The sequence below is a fragment of the Eleutherodactylus coqui genome, chromosome 8 (assembly GCF_035609145.1).
Source record: "Eleutherodactylus coqui strain aEleCoq1 chromosome 8, aEleCoq1.hap1, whole genome shotgun sequence".
Classification (NCBI taxonomy): Eukaryota; Metazoa; Chordata; class Amphibia; order Anura; family Eleutherodactylidae; genus Eleutherodactylus; species Eleutherodactylus coqui.
The window spans coordinates 170,945,693-170,967,334 of NC_089844.1; the positions used below are offsets into that span (position 1 = coordinate 170,945,693).

The following is a 21,642-nucleotide window of genomic DNA, read 5'->3' on the forward strand; positions in this document are numbered from 1 at the left end:
TCTCACTGTCAGAAAGTTTTATCTAATTTGTGTCTCCTCTCCTTAGTTTAATCCAATTGCTTCTAGTCTTTACTTGTGCAAATGAGAATAGGGCTGATCCCTCTGCAGTGTGACAGCCCTTCAGATATTTGTGGACAGCTATTAAGTCTCCTCTCAGCCAACTTTTTTGCAAGCTAAGCATTCCCAGATCCTTTAACCGTTCCTCATAGGACATGATTTACAGACCGCTCAACATCTTGGTAACTCTTCTCCAAACTGCTCCAGTTTGTCTTTTTTAAATATGCACACTCAGAACTGGACATAGTATTCCAGATGAGGTCTGACTAAGGAAGAGTAGAGGGGGATAATGACCTCGCGTGATCTAGACTCTATGCTTCTCATAATATATCCCAGAATTGTGTTTGCCTTTTTGGCTGCTGCATCACCATGTTGACTCATGTTCAGTCTATGATCTTTTTTAGTATACCCAAGTCATTTTTACATGTGCTGCTGCCTAGCTCAATTCCTCCCATTCTGTATGTGCTTTTTTCTTTTTTCTTGCCCAGATGTAGGACTTTGCATTTCTCCTTGTGAAATAATATTCTGTTAATCACCACTCACTGTTCAAGCTTGTTTAGATCTTTTTGCAGATTCGTCTGGCATGACTTGTTTGTTACAAACCCATGCTGGCTCTGGTTAATTACTCCATTTTTATCCAAATACTTGCATACATGCTGTTTAATAATTTGTTTGAAGATCTTTCCCGGTATAGAAGCCAGGCTCACAGGCCTGTAGTTTCCTGGATCCACTTTCTTCCCTTTTTTGAAAACAGGGATAACATTTGCCCTTTTCCAATCCTCTGGGACTTCTACTCTTCTGCAGAAATTTTTAAAAATTATGGCAAGTGGCTCAGCAATTACCTCCGCTGCTTCCTTAGTATCCTAGGATGTAATTTATCTGTGCCTTGAGACTTGAAATCATTTAAGTTAGCTAAATTTGATAACTGGCTGAAGAAATTGGGCAAAGGAATCATCCTGCATAAGAATAGGGAGATGCGTCAAACAATTGAGTTGTCGTTTATATTGTGTCACATAGTCATATGTGGTTTTTGATGCTGCTATATTTTTGGCCTTATTTATGATCCCTCTGCGGTAACCACAATGGCGCAGTCTGTTAGAAATAACGCGGTGCTCTGGGTTATAATCTGTTTTTAATGATTATGGGTTTCTTCATCATTTTTCTTGCGTTTCATGTGTGCTGCATTTCTATTTTTCTATTTTATGTATAAAGATACTTGGATGATTGGTGGACTGGGTATTGCAGCCGGCCAGCAGATGAATGTTGGAGCAAGTCAACAGCCTGGTGGAGATAACAAGCCGAAAAGAGTTAAAAAGCCTAAAACAGGTAAATGGTCCGTAGTATGTAGAGCTCTTGGGGTGCTGAACAGTAAGAAGTGCTGTCAGACGGGGCTGGAAAGTTTGGGTAACATTCACCCAACTGTATTGAGGATACCAACGTGATTCATGAGGTATAAGGACCGGCTACACTTAGAGCAGATTCACACACGTGTATTTGTGCATGAACATTTTGCGCACGCAATACTCAAAAAGTAGAACCCATAGATTTCACTGGCTTTGTTAACAAGAACATATACTTTCCTGTACATTTTGGTCCCAGCAAGCTCTACTTTCCTGTGCATTTGCTCATGGAAAGAGCACATCTTGAACTCAGTATCCTAATTGGCCATTTCAATGGCCGGTAGACTCAATACGTGGTTTTTGCGCACACAAAAGTACAGTAAAATACGTCAAAATGCACTTCAAAAAACAACTACTTTTCCTCAAAAACGTTTCACAAATACGCACACAAATACGCTAACACTCATGTGAATCCGGCCTTATATGTGTGGAAAAAAACCACTGTATATAGCAGCGGCACAACTCCTTAAAAATCAATCTTTATTAGAATATATCCATAGAAAGGTAAAAACGCAGACGACAGAGTGTAGTTGGGCTTTATGCGGACGATATGATACTGTTTTTTCAAAACCCAGACAAATTGCTTCCCCATGCCATGAATATTATTGACACATCCTCTCAATACTCTGACCTATATATTACCTGGCAAAAACCTGCAGTAATGTTGGGGCATGAAGCCCGATTATGGACTCGTGTAACTAGATATAAGTCACCTGTGGCATCTAAATTTAAATATTTAGGCATAATAATCATATGTGACACTGTACATGCCTTGGCCAAAACTATTGACCCACTACAGAATTTAATTAGAACCAAACTCAAACTCTGGTCAAATTACCCCTGTCTGTGGTAGGGAGAATAAATCTCATTAACATAGTCATACAGCCCAAATGCCTATACATCATGCAGCGTGTGCCGGTCAATATCTCGCTGCTCTTCTTTCAATCTATGAATTCCATACTCACTATTTTTATCTGGGGCTCTTCAGTGCAAGTGCAGCATCCGAGGAGCGGGCCCCAGCCTAGGAGACAGTGGGTTAAAGTTTAGGCCTAGTCACAGGGCTCTACCATCTCCCACCCGGAGGGTAACCAGGGACACGTCCAAGGGGCCGGGGACAGGCTATTAAATGGGGGACTAACCCAACTGCGATTTACTTTAGTCTCTGGTCACGTGTGACGCCACTGTTCCATCCTCTGCGGTGAATTCCAGAAGATGTAATAAAGAGTTGACACACACAGAGTTGACTTTTAAAGGCTGAACTGGGAACGGGCGGTAAAGCTGTTTACTTGCAAAAGAACTTGAATAAACTTGAAACAGTCCATAACAGTTTACATCCGCTGGCAAGACACTGGTGCAGGAAGACTCGTGGTGTGACAGGGAGGAATCACGGGAGGACAGAGGGATTACACAGGCCTAGTTATCTCTGGATCTCTGTTTCCAGCCAGAGGTCTTCTCACACTCTCCAACTCTCTACCGGTACACACACATGGGATAGGACATGCACTCAGCGCTGCACGGTGGGGTCTCTCACTTGCGGCTCCTCACTTGCTCCTTAGTAACGAGGTTTGGGTAGAAGGGACGCAGAACACACACATATACCATCCATTCAGCTTCCTCCAACTTCCCTACACACAGACTAAAGGTGTCTGTGTGCAGTCAGGCTGCTGGCTTGAGTATCCCAAGCAGAAGGCTGATGGAAAGGTCTCACTCATGCACCTTGCAAACACATATATAAAACAAGGTCACATGACATATAAAAGCTACATTTCCAGACATAACCCAGACAGTAACCCATTCAGTGCTGCAGCTATGCAATACACATCAAATTTACTCACATAGAAGACACTAACAACACATAGGCACAAGACATACATAGACCATTCAGAAATTGCCTAGAAAGTTCTGTACATTAACTTCTGTATACTACACAAGGATGAAACTATCCACATTACAAAGACCTAAGGACCAGGCAGGTATAGCCATCCCAGATCTCAAACTTTATTACCTGGCAGGGCAGCTGAGAATCTAAGATAATGGTTTCTCAACGAAGAATTTTCTGTAACAGATTATTTCCTTAATAAAACGATAAATGGGAAAAACTTAATGGGCCACCTAGAAGGACCAGAACACACTAGAGCTGCAGGTCTACTCCAACTACATAAAGTGGCCGCATCTGTCTTGCATTTGGCCAAGTCCATTCAACGTTTCAAGGACATTATAGCAGAACTTCCCCTATGGAATAACCCCACCCTTCCTGCTATGTGTTCGGTACCAGATTCCCATTACTGGGTGGAATTAGGGATAACAGCATTGGGAGACAATAGGGCCAATATGTATAGCTCTTATATTCAATTATGTGATGACTTGCAAACACCCCATTAGCAGTTATTCAGGTACTTTCAACTGCGACATGCAGCAAACACGCTATTCCCTGCTGCTATGATCCAGATCTCTAAATACCCCGTTATAGGAATTCTTAGGTCCCAAGGCCCTAAAGGATTCATCTCTGATTTATATGTACATTTGCTGTCAGCCAAAATTAGTCACACCCCATTGACAGCTCAAAATAACTGGCAAGCTCTTATTCCAGAACTAACATCGGAAGATTGGGAAGATGTGCTAGAGGGTATCCCCAGCAGTAAATAATAGGCTAGTACAAATGTACATAATACGCCAATCTTACCTTACGCCCATATGACTACACAAAATGGGAAGAACTCGGACATCACAGTGTCACAGATGTCATCATTTTAATGCAGACTTTTGGTGCATGATGTGGGATTATTCACACATTAGAGATTTCTGGGTTGAGGTAATACCATTCATATCTGAGCTCTTGCCCTCTCCATACACACTCACAAAAGAGCAATATTTGGCCTGCTGGATGGAGAACAATGGCCTTACCACCTGCAAATATTTCTGAGCTCGAGGACGATTGCCCTGAAATGGATGGCCACTGAATCTCCATCCATTGCAGGGCGAAAAGTCTAGTTAACATTGTCCTACCTTCTGAAAGGTCATCTATCAGCATAAGAGGTTGCCCAAAGTTTCAAAAACTTTTAGGCTTATGATTGGAGGCCGGTACCCCTCTACATCAGCACTAATGGTATTTTACAACTAGAGTTGAGCTAACATACTCTGCCGAGCTTGATGCTTGTTCGAGTATTAGCGTACTCGATGGTGCTCGTTACTCGGGTCAAGCCGTGTTCGACCCCGCCCCAGTTTTTGGCTCCTCCCCACTGTGACGTGCCTGTTTTGGCTCCTCCCCATCGAGACGATGGCACGTGTCAATGGCAAATTTTTTGGTCTGGCAGGCAGGGGAGAGAGAAAGAGAGAGAAAAGCTCAGCACCCGGCGTCCCACATACAAAAGTGCTCGAGTCTCCCATTGTAGTCAATGGGGTTCGTTACTCGAGTAGAGCTCTCGAATTTTACAAAAAGCTCGACTCGAATAGCGCGGACTCGAGCATTTGGGTGCTCGCTCATCTCTGTATACAACCACATAATGTAAACAAATACCAATACAGACTGGCTTATTGCTTCTAGGTTGGAAAATGTTTTATTGTTATTTTCCCGATACCGTGTGCTCACATACCAGACAAAAGAATCTGTACTTGACACCAAGAGACAAATTTGATCCTTGTAAACGAGTTTATTGGCATCATACCACTAATGATATGTGAAATATATGCATGTACCAAATTCATAATGTGTTCAATAAAACAAAGTTGACCCTTTCCAATCTTCTGTCTGACCTCTGAAGACATTATGATTTAAGGCTGTACAGCTTCAATGTTGGAAGACGCCCGTCGGGGTTCTCTTACTGTATATTGCAAGCCTCTGCTGTCAGAGCCTATCCAACGTGTCACCTCATGCAGTATTGGCTTCAGCCAGCAGATAGCACCGTTGTGCAACGGCAAAAAACGGGTAAGCCCCCTAGGAAAATCTGGATATAAATTGGATTGGAAAGGGTTAAAAAATGAAAGGTAAAAACACTCATGTGTGCGAGCAGAGACCTACACTTTTTAGCAAAAAAACTAAGATTTAATTATAGCGTATGAATACTGACCACTGCTGCGAATGAATAAATAATGAGGAAAGTAAACACATGAAAAACAATACAAAAACATTACTGTAAATGTGACTTGAAGCTTCTGGGCCCTAAATATAATGCTTTATTCATAGTAGTGGGTTCTCTATATGGAGAAGAGAGGCCTTATGGGCCCTCTAAGGCTTCTGGGCCCGGGTACAACCGCATCCCCTATAGTTACACCACTGATAACTCCAGATCTGATCTTATGTTTAACACCATGTGGAAATCTGTTTGTTAACCGCATCATCCAATAAACTTCTCTTCAAAGCAACTTTTTCACCAATCTCCAGCTCTTGCTCAAACTGACACAACCATTTTCTTGGCAACAGATTTGGTAACTGTTCTCTGAACTTGCCTTGCCTGAGTGCCTTTTTTTAAATCTGCGCACTCAGAACTGGACACAGTATTCCAGATGAGGTCTGGCTAAGAAAGAGTAGAGGGGGATAATTGCCTCAAGTGATCTAGACTCTATGCTTCTCGTAATACATCCCAGAATTGGGTTTGCCTTTTTGGCTGCTGCATCACATTGTTGACTCATGTTCAGTTTATGATCTATTAGTATACCCAAGTCTTTTTCACATGTGCTTCTGCTTAGCCCAATTCCTCCCATTCTGTATGTGCTTTTTTCATTTTTCTTGCCCAGATGTAGGACTTTGCATTTCTCCTTGATATATATCATTCTGTTAGTCGCCACCCACTATTTAAGCTTTTCTAAATCTTTTTGTAGATTCATCTGGCATAACTTGTTTGTTACAAACCCATGCTGGCTCTGGTTAATTACTCCATTTTTATCCAAGTACTTGCATACATGCTGTTTAATAATTTGTTTCAAAATCTTTCCCGGTATAGAAGTCAGGCTCACTGGCCTGCAGTTTCCTGGATCCACCTTCTTCCCTTTTTTGAAGATAGGGACAACATTTGCACTTTTCCAATCCTCTGGGACTTCTACTCTTCTGCAGGAATTTTCAAAAATTCATCCAATAAGCTTCTCTTCAAAGCAACTTTTTCACCAATCTCCAGCTCTTGCTCAAACTGACACAACCATTTTCTTGGCAACAGATTTGATCCGCGACTGGAGGACCTGGACGGGGCGCGGGGACCATCCTGCATAAGAATAGGGGGATTGTGTAGTATGATTTGTTCCATGTAAAAACATCCACAGTAAAACTAGTAGAAAAAAACTAAAGAAGAATTAGATGCGGCATCAGGGGCGCCCGCTGTTGTCTGAACTGCGTCAAACTATTGGGTCGTCGTTTAGATTGTGCCAAATAGTCATATCTGGTTTTTGCTCATGCTATATTTTTGGCCCTATTTAAGATCCCGCTGCGGTAACCACAATGGCGCAGTCTGTCAGACATAACGCGGCGCTATGTATTATAATCTTTTCCCAGTGATTGTGGTTTTCTTTATCATTTTCTTGCTATTGCGAAGAGACTTTCGATCTTCACATTTGCTGTATTTCTATTTTTCTATCCTATGTATAAAGCTCCCGGGCCGAGTGGCGGACCGGCCATTGCAGCCGGCCAGCAGATGAATGTTGGAGCAAGTCAACAGCCTGGTGGAGATAACAAGCCCAAAAAAGTTAGAAAGCCTAAAACAGGTAAATGGTCCTCAGTATGTAGAGCTCTGGGGGTGCTGAATGGTAAGAAGTGCAATTAGACGGGGCTGGAAAGTTTTAGTAACATTCACCCAACTGTACTGAGGATACAAGTGTTGCATTGATTGGCTGAGCAGCGGTCGATGAACCAATCACAATCATCGCTTCCTGGAGGTGGGATGTATAAATCTTGTAACCAGGAAGTGATGATGTATGAGCGGCCGAGGAGTGTGGGACTGCGCTGCAGCTCTGGAGACAGTGGAAGGGACCTGACCAAACCTGCGGTAGGTAAGTTTAATAAGATGCTATATTTTCGGCCCCATTTATGATCCTGCTGCGGTAACCACAATGGCGCAGTCTGTCAGACATATCGTGGGGCTCTGGGTTATAATCCTTTCCCAGTGATTATGGGTTTCTTCATCATTTTATTGTTATTATGAAAAGACTTTTAATGTTCAAGTTTTCAGTATTTCTATCTTATGTATAAAGCTCCTGTGCCGAGTGGTGGACTGACTATTGCAGACGGCCAGCAGATGAAAGTTGGAGCAAGTCAACAGCCTGGTGGAGATAACAAGCCGAAAAGAGTTAGAAAGCCTAAAACAGGTAAATGGTCCGCAGTATGTAGAGCTCTGGGGGTACTGAATGGTAAAAGTGCTAGCAGACGGGGCTGGAAGGTTTTGGTAACATTCACCCAACTGTATTGAGAATACCTATGTGATTCATGAGGTATAAGGATCGGCTACACTTAGAGCAGATTCACACACGTGTATTTGAGCATAATAATTTTGCGCACACAATACGCCGCAAATAGAACCCATTAATTTCAATGGCTTCATTCACAAGCGCATATTTTGCCTGTGCATTTCGGTCTTACAAAAAAGTACACGGCATGCTTTATTCTCCTGCTCAGGAAAACAAACCAATTGCCCATTACAATGGCTCACAGCATCGGCTGTTTTTTTTTTTTTTACGTCTGCAAAATTACAGTAAAATATGCCAAAATGCACGCAAAGAACAACAGTTTCTCAAAAAGCAGTCAACACATAAGCTTACATTCATGTGAATGCATCTTATATCTGAGGAAAAAAGGAGCAAAATGAATCTGTATTAAAATATATCCATAGAAAGGTAAAACCCCACATGTGCGAACAGGAGCCTCGCATTTCGGCAAAAACCTAATCCATAATCAAAGCCTATGGCCTGTACAAAAGGGAAGTAATTTAAAGGTAACTGGAGATGACGCCAACAAAAATATACCCACTCCTACTAATGAATACTGACCATTCCTACTAATGAACACTGACCACTCCTACTAATGAATACTGACCACTCCTACTAATGAATACTGCCCACTCCTACTAATGAACACTGACCACTCCTACTAATGAATACTGACCATTCCTACTAATGAATACTGACCACTCCTACTAATGTATACCGACCACTCCTACTAATGAATACTGGCCACTCCTACTAATGTATACCGACCACTCCTACTAATGAATACTGGCCACTCCTACTAATGAATACTGACCACTCCTACTAATGAATACCGACCACTCCTACTAATGAATACTGACCACTCCTACTAATGAATACCAACCACTCCTACTAATGAATACCGACCACTCCTACTAATGAATACTGGCCACTCCTACTAATGTATACCGACCACTCCTACTAATGAATACTGGCCACTCCTACCAATGAATACCGACCACTCCTACTAATAAATACCGGCCACTCCTACTAATGAATACTGGCCACTCCTACTAATGAATACTGGCCACTCCTACTAATGAATACTGACCACTCCTACTAATGAATACTGACCACTCCTACTACTGAATACTGGCCACTCCTACCAATGAATACCGACCACTCCTACCAATGTATACCGACCACTCCTACTAATGAAGACCGGCCACTCCTACTAATGAATACTGGCCACTCCTACTAATGAATACTGGCCACTCCTACTAATGAATACTGGCCACTCCTACTAATAAATACTGGCCACTCCTACTAATAAATACTGACCACTCCTTGTAATGAATACTGACCACCCCTCCTAATGAATACTGACTACTCCTCCTAATGAATACTGACTCCTCCTCCTAATGAATACTGACCACGCCTACTAATGAATACTGACCACTCCTCCTAATAAATACCAGCCACTCCTACTAATAAATACGGACCACTCCTCCTAATGAATACGGACCACTCCTCCTAATGAATACTGACCACTCCTCCTAATGAATACAGACCACTCCTCCTAATGAATACTGACCACTCCTCCTAATGAATACGGACTACACCTCCTAATGAATACTGACCACTCCTACTAATGAATACTGACCGCTCCTACTAATGAATACTGACTGCTCCTACTAATGAATACTGACCACTCCTACTAATGATTACCGGCCACTTCTACTAATAAATACTGGCCACTTCTACTAATAAATACTGACCACTCCTACTAATGAATACTGACCACTCCTCCTAAAGAATACCGACCACTTATCCTAATGAATACCGTCCACTCCTCCTAATAAATACCGACTACTCCTCCTAATGAATATTGATGACTTCTCATAATGAATACTGACCACTCCTCCTAATGAATACTGACCACTTCTCCTAATGAATACCGTCCACTTCTACTAATGAGTACTGACCACTCCCACTAATGAGTATTGGCCACTCCTCCTAATGAATACTGACCAATCCTTCAAATGAATACCGGCCACTCCCCCTAATGACTACTGACCACTCCTCCTAGTGAATACTGACCACTCCTACTAATGAATACCATCCACTCCTACTAATAAATACTGTCCACTCCTCCAAATGAATACTGACAACTCCTTCTATTGAATACTGACCACTCCTCCTTATGAATACTGACCACTCTCACTAATGAATACTGACCACTCCTCCTTATGAATACTGACCACTCTCACTAATGAATACTGACTACTCTCACTAATGAATACCGACCACTCCTCCTAATGAATACCGGCCACTCCTACTAATCAATACCGTCCACTCCTACTAATACTGACTACTCCCCCTAATGAATACTGGCCACTCCTACTAATGAATACTGACCACTCCTCCTAATGAGGTCTGACCACTCTTCCTAATGAATACTGACCACTCCTACTAGTGAATACTGACCACTCCTCCTAATGAATACTGACCACTCCTCCTAGTGATTACTGACCACTCCTACTAGTGATTACTGACCACTCCTCCTAGTGAATACCAGCCACTCCTCCTAATGAATACTGACCGCTCCTACTAATGAATACTGACTGCTCCTACTAATGAATACTGACCACTCCTCCTAATGAATACTGACCACTCCTCCTTATGAATACTGACCACTCTCACTAATGAATACCGACCACTCCTCCTAATGAATACCGGCCACTCCTACTAATCAATACCGTCTACTCCTTCTAATACTGACTACTCCCCCTAATGAACATTGGCCACTCCTCCTAATGAATACTGACCACTCCTCCTAATGAATACCGACCGCTCCTTCTAATGAATACTGACCACTCCTACTAGTGAATACTGACCACTCCTCCTAATGAATACTGACCACTCCTTCTAATGAATACCGACCACTCCTTCTAATGAATACTGACCACTCCTACTAGTGAATACCGGCCACTCCTCCTAATGAATACTGACCACTCCTACTAGTGATTACCGACCACTCCTACTAATGAATACTGACCACTCCTTCTAATGAATACTGGCCACTTCTACTAATGAATACTGACCACTCCTCCTAATGAAGAAATAATTAGGAACTTAAACACATAAACAACAATACAAAAACATTCCTATAAATGTAATTTAAAGCTTCTGGTCCCCAATGCGAAATCTGTAAAAGAGCCCCAAAATATAATGCTTTATTCATAGTACTGGGCTCCCTATATGGAGAAGAGAGGCCTTATGGGCCCCCTAAGGCTTCTGGGCCCGGGTGCAGCCGCATCCCCTGCATCCCCTTTAGTTACACCCCTGGTAAACATAAGATCAGATCTGGGGTTAACTCCATGTGAAAATGTGTTTTTTAACCCTTAAAAAAGCTTCTCTTCAAGGCAAACCTTTCCCCAATCTCCAGCTCTTGCTCAAACTGACACAACCATTTTCTTGGCAACAGATGTGATCCCCGGCTGGAGGACCTGGACGGGGCGCGGGGACCATCCTACATAAGAATAGGGGGATTGTGTAGTAGGATTTGTTTCATGTAAAAAAAATGCACACAAACTGAACTGCCTCAAACTATTGGATCGTTGTTTAGATTGTGCCAAATAGTCATATCTGGTTTTTGATGCTGCTATATTGTTGGCCTTGTTTATGATCCCGCTGCGGTAACCAGGATGACACAACCTGTCAGACATATCATCGTGGGGCTCTGGATTATAATCTCTTCCCAGTGATTGTGGATTTCATCATCATTTTATTGTTATTATGAAGTGACTTTTAATCTTCACGTTTGCTGTATTTCTATCTTATGTATAAAGCTCCTGGGCCGAGTGGCGGACTGACTATTGCAGCAGGCCAGCAGATGAATGTTGGAGCAAGTCAACAGCCTGGTGGAGATAACAAGCCGAAAAGAGTTAGAAAGCCTAAAACAGGTAAATGGTCCGTAGTATGTAGAGCTCTGGGGGTGCCGAATAGTAAGAAGTGTGATCAGACGGGGCTGGAAAGTTTTAGTAACCGTCACCCAACTGTATTGAGAATACCTATGTGATTCATGAGGTATAAGGACCCGGCTACACTTAGAGCAGAAAACAACAGTTTCTCAAAAAGGCGTCAACACATAAGCTTACATTCATGTGAATGCGGTCTAATATCTGTGGAAAAAATGAGCAAAAAGAATCTTTATTAAAATATATCCATAGAAAGGTAAAACCCCACATATGCGAACAGGAACCTCGCATTTCGACAAAAACCTAATCCATAATCAAAGCCTATAGCCTGTACAAAAGGGAAGTAATTAAAAGGTAACAGGAGATGACGCCAACAAAAGTATACCCACTCCTACTAATGAATACTGACCACTCCTACTAATGAATACTGACCACTCCCTCTAATGAATACTGACCACTCCTACTAATGAATACTGACCACTCCTCCTAATGAATACTGGCCACTCCTCCTAATGAATACTGACCACTCCCTCTAATGAATACCAGCCACTCCTACTAATGAATACTGACCAATCCTACTAATGAATACTGACCACTCCTCCTAATGAATACTGACCACTCCTCCTAATGAATACCGGCCACTCCTACCAATGAATACCGGCCACTCTCATTAATGAATACTGACCACTCCTCCTAATACCAGTCACTCCTACTAATGAGACTGACCACTCCTCCTAATAAATACCGGCCACTTCTACTAATGAACACTGACCACTCCTCCTAAGGAATACTGACCACTCCTACTAATGAATACTAGCCACTCCTCCTAAGGAATACTGACCACTCCTACTAATGAATACTGACCACTCCTCCTAATGAATACTGACCACTCCTCCTAATGAATACGGACTACACCTCCTAATGAATACCGGCCACTCCTCCTAATGAATACTGACCACTCCTACTAATGAATACTGACTGCTCCTACTAATGAATACTGACCACTCCTACTAATGATTACCGGCCACTTCTACTAATAAATACTGGCCACTCCTACTAATGAATACTGGCCACTCCTACAAATGAATACTGACCACTCCTCCTAAAGAATACCGACCACTTATCCTAATGAATACCGTCCACTCCTCCTAATAAATACCGACCACTCCTCCTAATGAATATTGATGACTTCTCATAATGAATACTGACCACTCCTCCTAATGAATACTGACCACTTCTCCTAATGAATACCGTCCACTTCTACTAATGAGTACTGACCACTCCCACTAATGAGTATTGGCCACTCCTCCTAATGAATACTGACCAATCCTTCAAATGAATACCGGCCACTCCCCCTAATGACTACTGACCACTCCTCCTAGTGAATACTGACCACTCCTACTAATGAATACCATCCACTCCTACTAATAAATACTGTCCACTCCTCCAAATGAATACTGACCACTCCTTCTATTGAATACTGACCACTCCTCCTTATGAATACTGACCACTCTCACTAATGAATACTGACCACTCCTCCTTATGAATACTGACCACTCTCACTAATGAATACTGACTACTCTCACTAATGAATACCGACCACTCCTCCTAATGAATACCGGCCACTCCTCCTAATGAATACCGGCCACTCCTACTAATCAATACCGTCCACTCCTACTAATACTGACTACTCCCCCTAATGAATACTGGCCACTCCTACTAATGAATACTGACCACTCCTCCTAATGAGGTCTGACCACTCTTCCTAATGAATACTGACCACTCCTACTAGTGAATACTGACCACTCCTCCTAATGAATACTGACCACTCCTCCTAATGAATACCGACCGCTCCTTCTAATGAATACTGACCACTCCTACTAGTGAATACTGACCACTCCTCCTAATGAATACTGACCACTCCTTCTAATGAATACCGACCACTCCTTCTAATGAATACTGACCACTCCTACTAGTGAATACCGGCCACTCCTCCTAATGAATACTGACCACTCCTACTAGTGAATACTGACCACTCCTCCTAATGAATACTGACCACTCCTACTAGTGATTACCGACCACTCCTTCTAATGAATACTGACCACTCCTTCTAATGAATACTGGCCACTTCTACTAATGAATACTGACCACTCCTCCTAATGAAGAAATAATTAGGAACTTAAACACATAAACAACAATACAAAAACATTCCTATAAATGTAATTTAAAGCTTCTGGTCCCCAATGCGAAATCTGTAAAAGAGCCCCAAAATATAATGCTTTATTCATAGTACTGGGCTCCCTATATGGAGAAGAGAGGCCTTATGGGCCCCCTAAGGCTTCTGGGCCCGGGTGCAGCCGCATCCCCTGCATCCCCTTTAGTTACACCCCTGGTAAACATAAGATCAGATCTGGGGTTAACTCCATGTGAAAATGTGTTTTTTAACCCTTAAAAAAGCTTCTCTTCAAGGCAAACCTTTCTCCAATCTCCAGCTCTTGCTCAAACTGACACAACCATTTTCTTGGCAACAGATGTGATCCCCGGCTGGAGGACCTGGACGGGGCGCGGGGACCATCCTACATAAGAATAGGGGGATTGTGTAGTAGGAGTTGTTTGGATTGTGCCAAATAGTCATATCTGGTTTTTGATGCTGCTATATTGTTGGCCTTGTTTATGATCCCGCTGCGGTAACCAGGATGACACAACCTGTCAGACATATCGTGGGGCTCTGGATTATAATCTCTTCCCAGTGATTGTGGATTTCATCATCATTTTATTGTTATTATGAAGTGACTTTTAATCTTCACGTTTGCTGTATTTCTATCTTATGTATAAAGCTCCTGGGCCGAGTGGCGGACTGACCATTGCAGCAGACCAGCAGATGAATGTTGAAGCAAGTCAACAGCCTGGTGGAGATAACAAGCCGAAAAGAGTTAGAAAGCCTAAAACAGGTAAATGGTCCTCAGTATGTAGAGCTCTGGGGGTGCTGAATGGTAAAAGTGCTAGCAGACGGGGCTGGAAAGTTTTAGTAACATTCACCCAACTGTATTGAGAATACCTATGTGATTCATGAGGTATAAGGACCCGGCTACACTTAGAGCAGAAAACAACAGTTTCTCAAAAAGGCGTCAACACATAAGCTTCCATTCATGTGAATGTGGTCTTATATCTGTGGAAAAAAGGAGCAAAATGAATATTTATTAAAATATATCCATAGAAAGGTAAAACCCCACATATGCGAACAGGAACCTCGCATTTCGACAAAAACCTAACCCATAATCAAAGCATATGGCCTGTACAAGAAGGAAGTAATTTAAAGGTAACAGGAGATGACGCCAACAAAACTATACCCACTCCTACTAATGAATACTGACCACTCCTACTAATGAATACTGACCACTCCTACTAATAAATACTGACCACTCCTCCTAATGAATACTGGCCACTCCTCCTAATGAATACTGGCCACTCCTCCTAATGAATACTGACCACTCCCTCTAATGAATACCAGCCACTCCTACTAATGAATACTGACCAATCCTACTAATGAATACCGACCACTCCTCCTAATGAATACTGACCACTCCTCCTAATGAATACCGGCCACTCCTACCAATGAATACCGGCCACTCCCATTAATGAATACTGACCACTCCTCCTAATACCAGTCACTCCTACTAATGAGACTGACCACTCCTCCTAATAAATACCGGCCACTTCTACTAATGAACACTGACCACTCCTCCTAAGGAATACTGACCACTCCTACTTATGAATACTAGCCACTCCTCCTAAGGAATACTGACCACTCCTACTAATGTATAATGACCACTCCTACTAATGAACACTGACCACTCCTCCCAAGGAATACTGACCACTCCTACTAATGAATACTAGCCACTCCTCCTAAGGAATACTGACTGCTCCTACTAATGAATACTGACTTCTACTAATGAACACTGACCACTCCTACTAATGAATACCGGCCACTCCTACTAATGAATACTGGTCACTACTACTAATGAATACAGAACAGTCATCCTAATTAATACTGGCCACTCCTACTAATTAATAAATAATGAGGAAATGAAACACATAAAAAACAATACAAAAACAATAGTAAATAAACATAAGATCAGATTGGAAATTAACTCCGTGCGGAAATCTGTTTTTTAATCGCATCATCCAATAAGCCTGTCTTCAAAGCAATTTTTTTCACCAATCCCCACCTCTTGCTGGGTGGAGCACCCTTTCAACGCCAGTGAGGATTTATACTCTTGGTGGATTTCTTTACCTGATGTCGATTGGTGCTGGGTTTTAAACCCAGCGATAGTAAAAATACGGTGGGGTTTAAAGCCTCTGTTCGGCAATCAAACAGAAGCAGGTCGGGTTGTCAGCTGTAAGTCACAGCTGATAACCCAGAGGAAAAGGCAGGAGAGGTTTTTAACCCTTTCTGCCTTCTCCTTGCCTGAGTACACAGTGCTCAATGAGGGCTATGTACTAAAAAGTGAAAGTATAACTTCCACTACACAAGCCGGCAGTGACCGCCGGGATCTCCTGGCACAGCAGAGCTGCAGGGTCCCAACAGACCCTGATCAGCTCTGCCAGTGACTATTGTCACTACAGGAGATGTTTTTCCTGCAACTGGGGCTCCTATGGATGCACCAGCTACAGGGGAAAAGTGTCAAATTTAAAAAAAACAAAACATGCGAATGTCCTCCAGAGGTCTTATATGATGTCATGGGGGACATAGTAACATAATTACATACATGAATAAAACAAAATTACAGAAGAAAATAAAAATATATACATAAAAAAGAAAATAACCCAAAGCTGATGCCAACCAAAACTGTTGCACCCTGTAATCCAAAACCATACATATTATATATCAAAATGTCCAAAACAAAAAAGGAACTCATTACTATTCTTTATTTTAGTTAACACTATAAATGTTAAAAAAGATCACTTGTTTTAACTTTTTTACCCCCCTAATAAAGATGAGCGAGCATACTCGCTAAGGACAATTACTCGATCGAGCATTGTCCTTAGCGAATACCTCCCCACTCGGAAGAAAAGATTCAGCTGCCGGCGGCGGGCGGGGAGCGGCTGGGGAGAGCAGGGGGGAACGGAGGGGAGATCTCTCTCTCCCACCTGCTCCCCCCTGCTCACTGCCGCGACTCACCGCTCACCCGCGCCGGCAGCCGAACCTTTTCTTCCGAGCGGACAGGTACTCACTAAGGACAATGCTTGATCGAGTAATTGTCCTTAGCGAGTATGCTCGCTCATTTCTATCCCCTAATAAAACTAAAAAACTGAAAAAAAGTCAGAAAAAAAGATATTTAAAAAATAGCCCTATATGTCACGGAAAAAAAATGCAGCAAAAATTATTTTGGTAGCGGAAGGGGAAAAATAGGGCAGTTAAATCCCTAAAAAGTGTCTGTTCTTTAAAGTACAAAATAGCCTGGTCCTTAAGGGGTTAATGTAAAAAAACTGCACTAAAACTAGAAGGGAGAACATAAGAAGAATTAGATGCGGCATCAGGGACGTCCGCTGTTGTCTGAACTGCGTCAAACTATTGGATTGTCGTTTAGATTGTGCTATATGGTCAAGTCTGGATTATAATCCTTTCCCAGTGATTGTGGGTTTCATGAGCATTTTTCTTGTTATTGTGAAGTGACTTTTAATCTTCAGGTTTCTGTATTTCTATTTTCTACCCTATGTATAAAGCTCCCGGGCCGAGTGGCGGACTGACTATTGCAGCCGGCCAGCAGATGAATGTTGGAGCAAGTCAACAGCCTGGTGGAGATAACAAGCCGAAAAGAGGTAGAAAGCCTAAGGCAGGTAAATGGTCCTCAGTATATAGAGCTCTGGGGGTACTGAACAGTAAGAAGTGTGATCAGACGGGGCTGGAAAGTTTTGCTAACATTCAACCAACTGTACTGAGGATACAAGTGTTGCATTGATTGGCTGAGCAGTGGTCGATGAACCAATCACAATCATCGCTTCCTGGAGGTGGGATTTATAAATCTTGTAACCAGGAAGTGATGATGTATGAGTGGCCGAAGAGTGTGGGATTGCGCTGCAGCTCTGGAGACAGTGGAAGGGACCTGACCAAACCTGTGGTAGGTAAGTATAATAAGACATCCCCCGAATATAAGATCTAGTGCCTCTTTTGGGGCAGAAATTAATATAAGATAGGGTCTTATTTTCGGGGAAACATGGTATATAAACATAAGCTCAGATCTAAGGTTAACACCATGTGGAAATCTGTTTTTTAACCACATCATCGAATAAACCTCTCTTGAAAGCAATTTCTTTCACCAATCTCCACTTACTGCTGGTGGAACACACTTTCAATGCCAGTGATTTTAAATAAGGATATAAACCTGTCACATCCAAACAGGATGCTCTAGATCTGTATACCTGAGATACTTACACAACTGCACACACTCTAAACACCAAAAGAAAGTGGACTAGTGAACCGCGAATAGAACTGGCGAGCAAACATTACACAACGACTGACAAACTCCCAAAAGACTCATCTGGCATACCTGCACGCATGAACAGATGGAATAGCTACAGTACGAGGTTTTGTTTTGTATTTTGGCCAATATGCGTAAGCCCACAAGCCGCTACAAGGGTCCTCATGGTCTTGCGGGTCCCTACTCTCGCAAGACAATAACCCTGTGAGTCCTGTCTGCAAGTCGGGCGATCGTCCCAATAGGGACGGCCCCACGCTGGAACCTAAGGACCTGGCTCGTTCTAGATGGAAAACAATCCAAGCAGAACAGGACACAGTTGATACGAACACACAAGGAATGCATACCACACTGGACAGGGCTGTTCAAATCCCATGTCCGGCCACCTGCAAAGACACACAGAACAGGTCACTGTTCACACCTACAGAACAACATGCATGGATGCAAACACAAGGGTACTGGGAGGGAACTCAGGAAACCAACACCTTCTAGCCTGAGGGGCTGGCATTTATGTGCAGCAGATCAGTGGTGACTGGCTAGCTGAAGAACTCTACATTCAGCCAGCTCAAACACCCCACACCTGTGGAAGTGTGCTACTGGAAACCTGTAGAGCTCATAGGTCCCAGGAGCAAAACCTAACTAAACCTTGGTGGATTTGCAAAAAATGTCTGGATGCTGCAGACGGGGAACATCTCAATGTACCTGAAGAGGGATTAGAGTCAGATGTATGGTCAGCAATACGTAGTGTTATTTACCTGATGTCAATCTGCCGTACTGCTCCCAACAGATAGAACATTCAGTAACATACATGACAGGAGTGTTACAACTTATAAATTAATTATTATCAAAAGTCTGGGATGTCGTAGAGGAAGAACATGTTCTGGTTTGTATAATAGATTGCAGAGAACACATCATGACTGGACACATCGGAGACAACCTTTATTCATGAGTCAATTGTGAGCGGTCAGAGTAGTATTGTTGTGTAAGCCAGGACCTATCATGTTGCCTATTGTAAGGGTTTTCTTGGCGACACATTTGATACTCTGCTTGAGAACCTGGGCACGGGGACCATCCTGTATAAGAATAGGGAGAGTTTTTTTAGTATGATTTAGATGCGGCATCAGGGGCGCCCGCTGTTGTCTGAACTGGGTCAAACAATTGGATTGTCATTTAGATTGTGCAAATCGTCATATCTGGTTTTTGATGGTCCTATATTGTTGGCCTTATTTATGATCCCGCTACCGTAACAAGGATGACACAACCTGTCAGAAATAACACGGCGCTCTGGGTTCTAATCTTTTTCCAATGATTATGGATTTCTTCATTATTTTTCTTGTTATTATTAAGTGACTTAATGTTCAAGTTTTCTGTATTTCTATTTTTTTTATTTTATGTATAAAGCTCCTGGGCCGAGTGGCGAACAGGCCATTGCAGCAGACCAGCAAATGAATGCTGGAGCAAGTCAACAGCCTGGTGGAGATAACAAGCCGAAAAGAGGTAGAAAGCCTAAAACAGGTAAATGGCCCGCAGTATGTAGAGCTCTGGGGGTGCTGAACGGCAAGAAGTGCTGTCAGATGGGTCTGGAAGGTATCTTATAGCAATGTTTTGAACTTGTTAATCCTTCGTCAGGCTCCTCAAGAAAGAAAGAATAATTCTTCGTAAGGGGACCAGTGGATGGGGGGTCCAGATCCTCATTGAATTCCACTGAAGAGACTGGTGTCTGAAGTGACAGGCCACCAACAGACTGATGTCATATACACCATAGAGAAAGTACCTGCGTAGTGTTACTCACTGCATCCTGCAGCACCTGGAAATGACATACATTGTATTTTGTAAGGGGGAAGGCATCTATAGAAGATGCAAGGAGGTGTATTGGGTGGAGATGAAAATTACTAGGAGTTGTAGTGGGTGGATGCCGAAAAGGGAACCAGCAACACTCCCTCAACTAAGATGTGTGAACGGTGCACAGTGGAAGAATAGGGAGTCTAAAGAAAGTACAAAATACTCAGAGCATAAATATAGATATTGCAATAACTTTTTAACAAGTATTTCTAGCAGATTTGGAAATTGTTAAAGTCCCAAATAAGCCCTTTAAATTCTTCTAAACAGTGAAATGTCTTAAGATAATAAGCAGAAATTCTCGAAGAAAAGGCCAGGGTACACAGAAGATAAGAACACTGACAATTAATCACAGAAAAGTTTTGTAATTCTTACCTGCTGTATCTTCTGTCTTTGCTGCCTCCTTGGGCACAGTTACAAATAAAATGGCCCACCACTCAAACCTCCGACTCCCTCTGTGGATTACACGGGCCGCATCACATAGGAATACCTCCTCCTCTTTTCTTCCAGATGTAATGTCTTCCACTTGGTGGCAACTCACTGCCTCGGCTTCCACCTTAGATGGTAAAGACAGGATCACATGAACTCCTAAGTGTTTCTGCTGTGCTTTTGGTTCAGTAGGAAAGAGGAAGAGGTATTCCTATGTGATGCTGGCTGTGTGACCCATGGAGTGAGTCAGAAGCTTTAGCGGTGGAACATTTTATTTATATGTATTAGATATCTGGTTTTGTGACTCCATTCCAGTGGCCTGCACCCGCTCCACTGATGACACTGATCGTGCCATTTGCATAGACTGCGGATACCTTTTTTCTCGAGCAGTTATGTTGGCTCTCCCATCTCTACATGCAGTGCCCACAGGTTCACACCTTGTGAAATTTCTGCGCTTCTATCTCTGAAATACGTAGCAAAAAAGACATGGAGAGTAAAAAAGTTTTCCCTCGCAGAATAGCGAGCTCTTTTAGTAATGAGACCTTCTTCATTCATTTACTGCAGATGAAAAGGAACATTTTGTTACCGAGAATCGAACCAACTTGATAAGGTCAATTGCAAACATTGAACCAGTTCTGGATGATCTTATGGATAAGAAGTTGCTGACACAGGAAGATTACGATAGAATCCGGAAAAAAGGCACGAACCAGGAGAAGATGAGAGAACTCTACGATTGTGTGAGATCCTGGGGAAACGAGAGTAAAGACATATTCCTTAAGATTCTGGAGAAACATAACTCCGACGCCATTAAGACTCTCTTAGTAAAATCAAAAAGAAAGAAGTAGGATAGAAGGCTGAATGTCAACGCTTCAACCCCCATCTATTAGCTCTCACGCACCTAAGGCAGTAGTGTCAGATATTGCTACCTGCGTCTATGTGTAATTTGTAGTACAATATCTTGTCATCTTCTCTAAGAATCTAAAAGCAAACTTTACCAAGTATCATTCTACCAGATTCCTTGCTTTCTTTAAAAGGTTCTCCAACAAAATTAGAAGAAAAAAAATCTGATTT

At 42.5% G+C, this 21,642-nt stretch overlaps 1 protein-coding gene across 4 annotated transcripts in view; it reads left to right on the top strand.

The window, feature by feature from the left end:
* LOC136577168 (histone H1-like) overlaps window positions 1–19,981 on the top strand; it is a 205,214-nt gene extending 185,233 nt beyond the window's left edge. For 2 of the 4 annotated variants that reach the window (XM_066576952.1, XM_066576951.1), the window contains 4 exons: window positions 11,696–11,809; window positions 14,662–14,775; window positions 17,552–17,665; window positions 19,705–19,981. In XM_066576952.1, coding sequence (XP_066433049.1) covers window positions 11,696–11,809; window positions 14,662–14,775; window positions 17,552–17,665; window positions 19,705–19,901 — 539 coding nt within the window. In that variant the 3' untranslated portion in view covers window positions 19,902–19,981. Of the gene's footprint in view, window positions 1–1,269; window positions 1,384–7,034; window positions 7,149–7,634; window positions 7,749–11,695; window positions 11,810–14,661; window positions 14,776–17,551; window positions 17,666–19,704 lie in introns of all 4 variants that reach the window. The other 2 variants (XM_066576949.1, XM_066576950.1) reach the window with 2 other exon arrangements.
* Window positions 19,982–21,642: the final 1,661 nt, after the last annotated feature.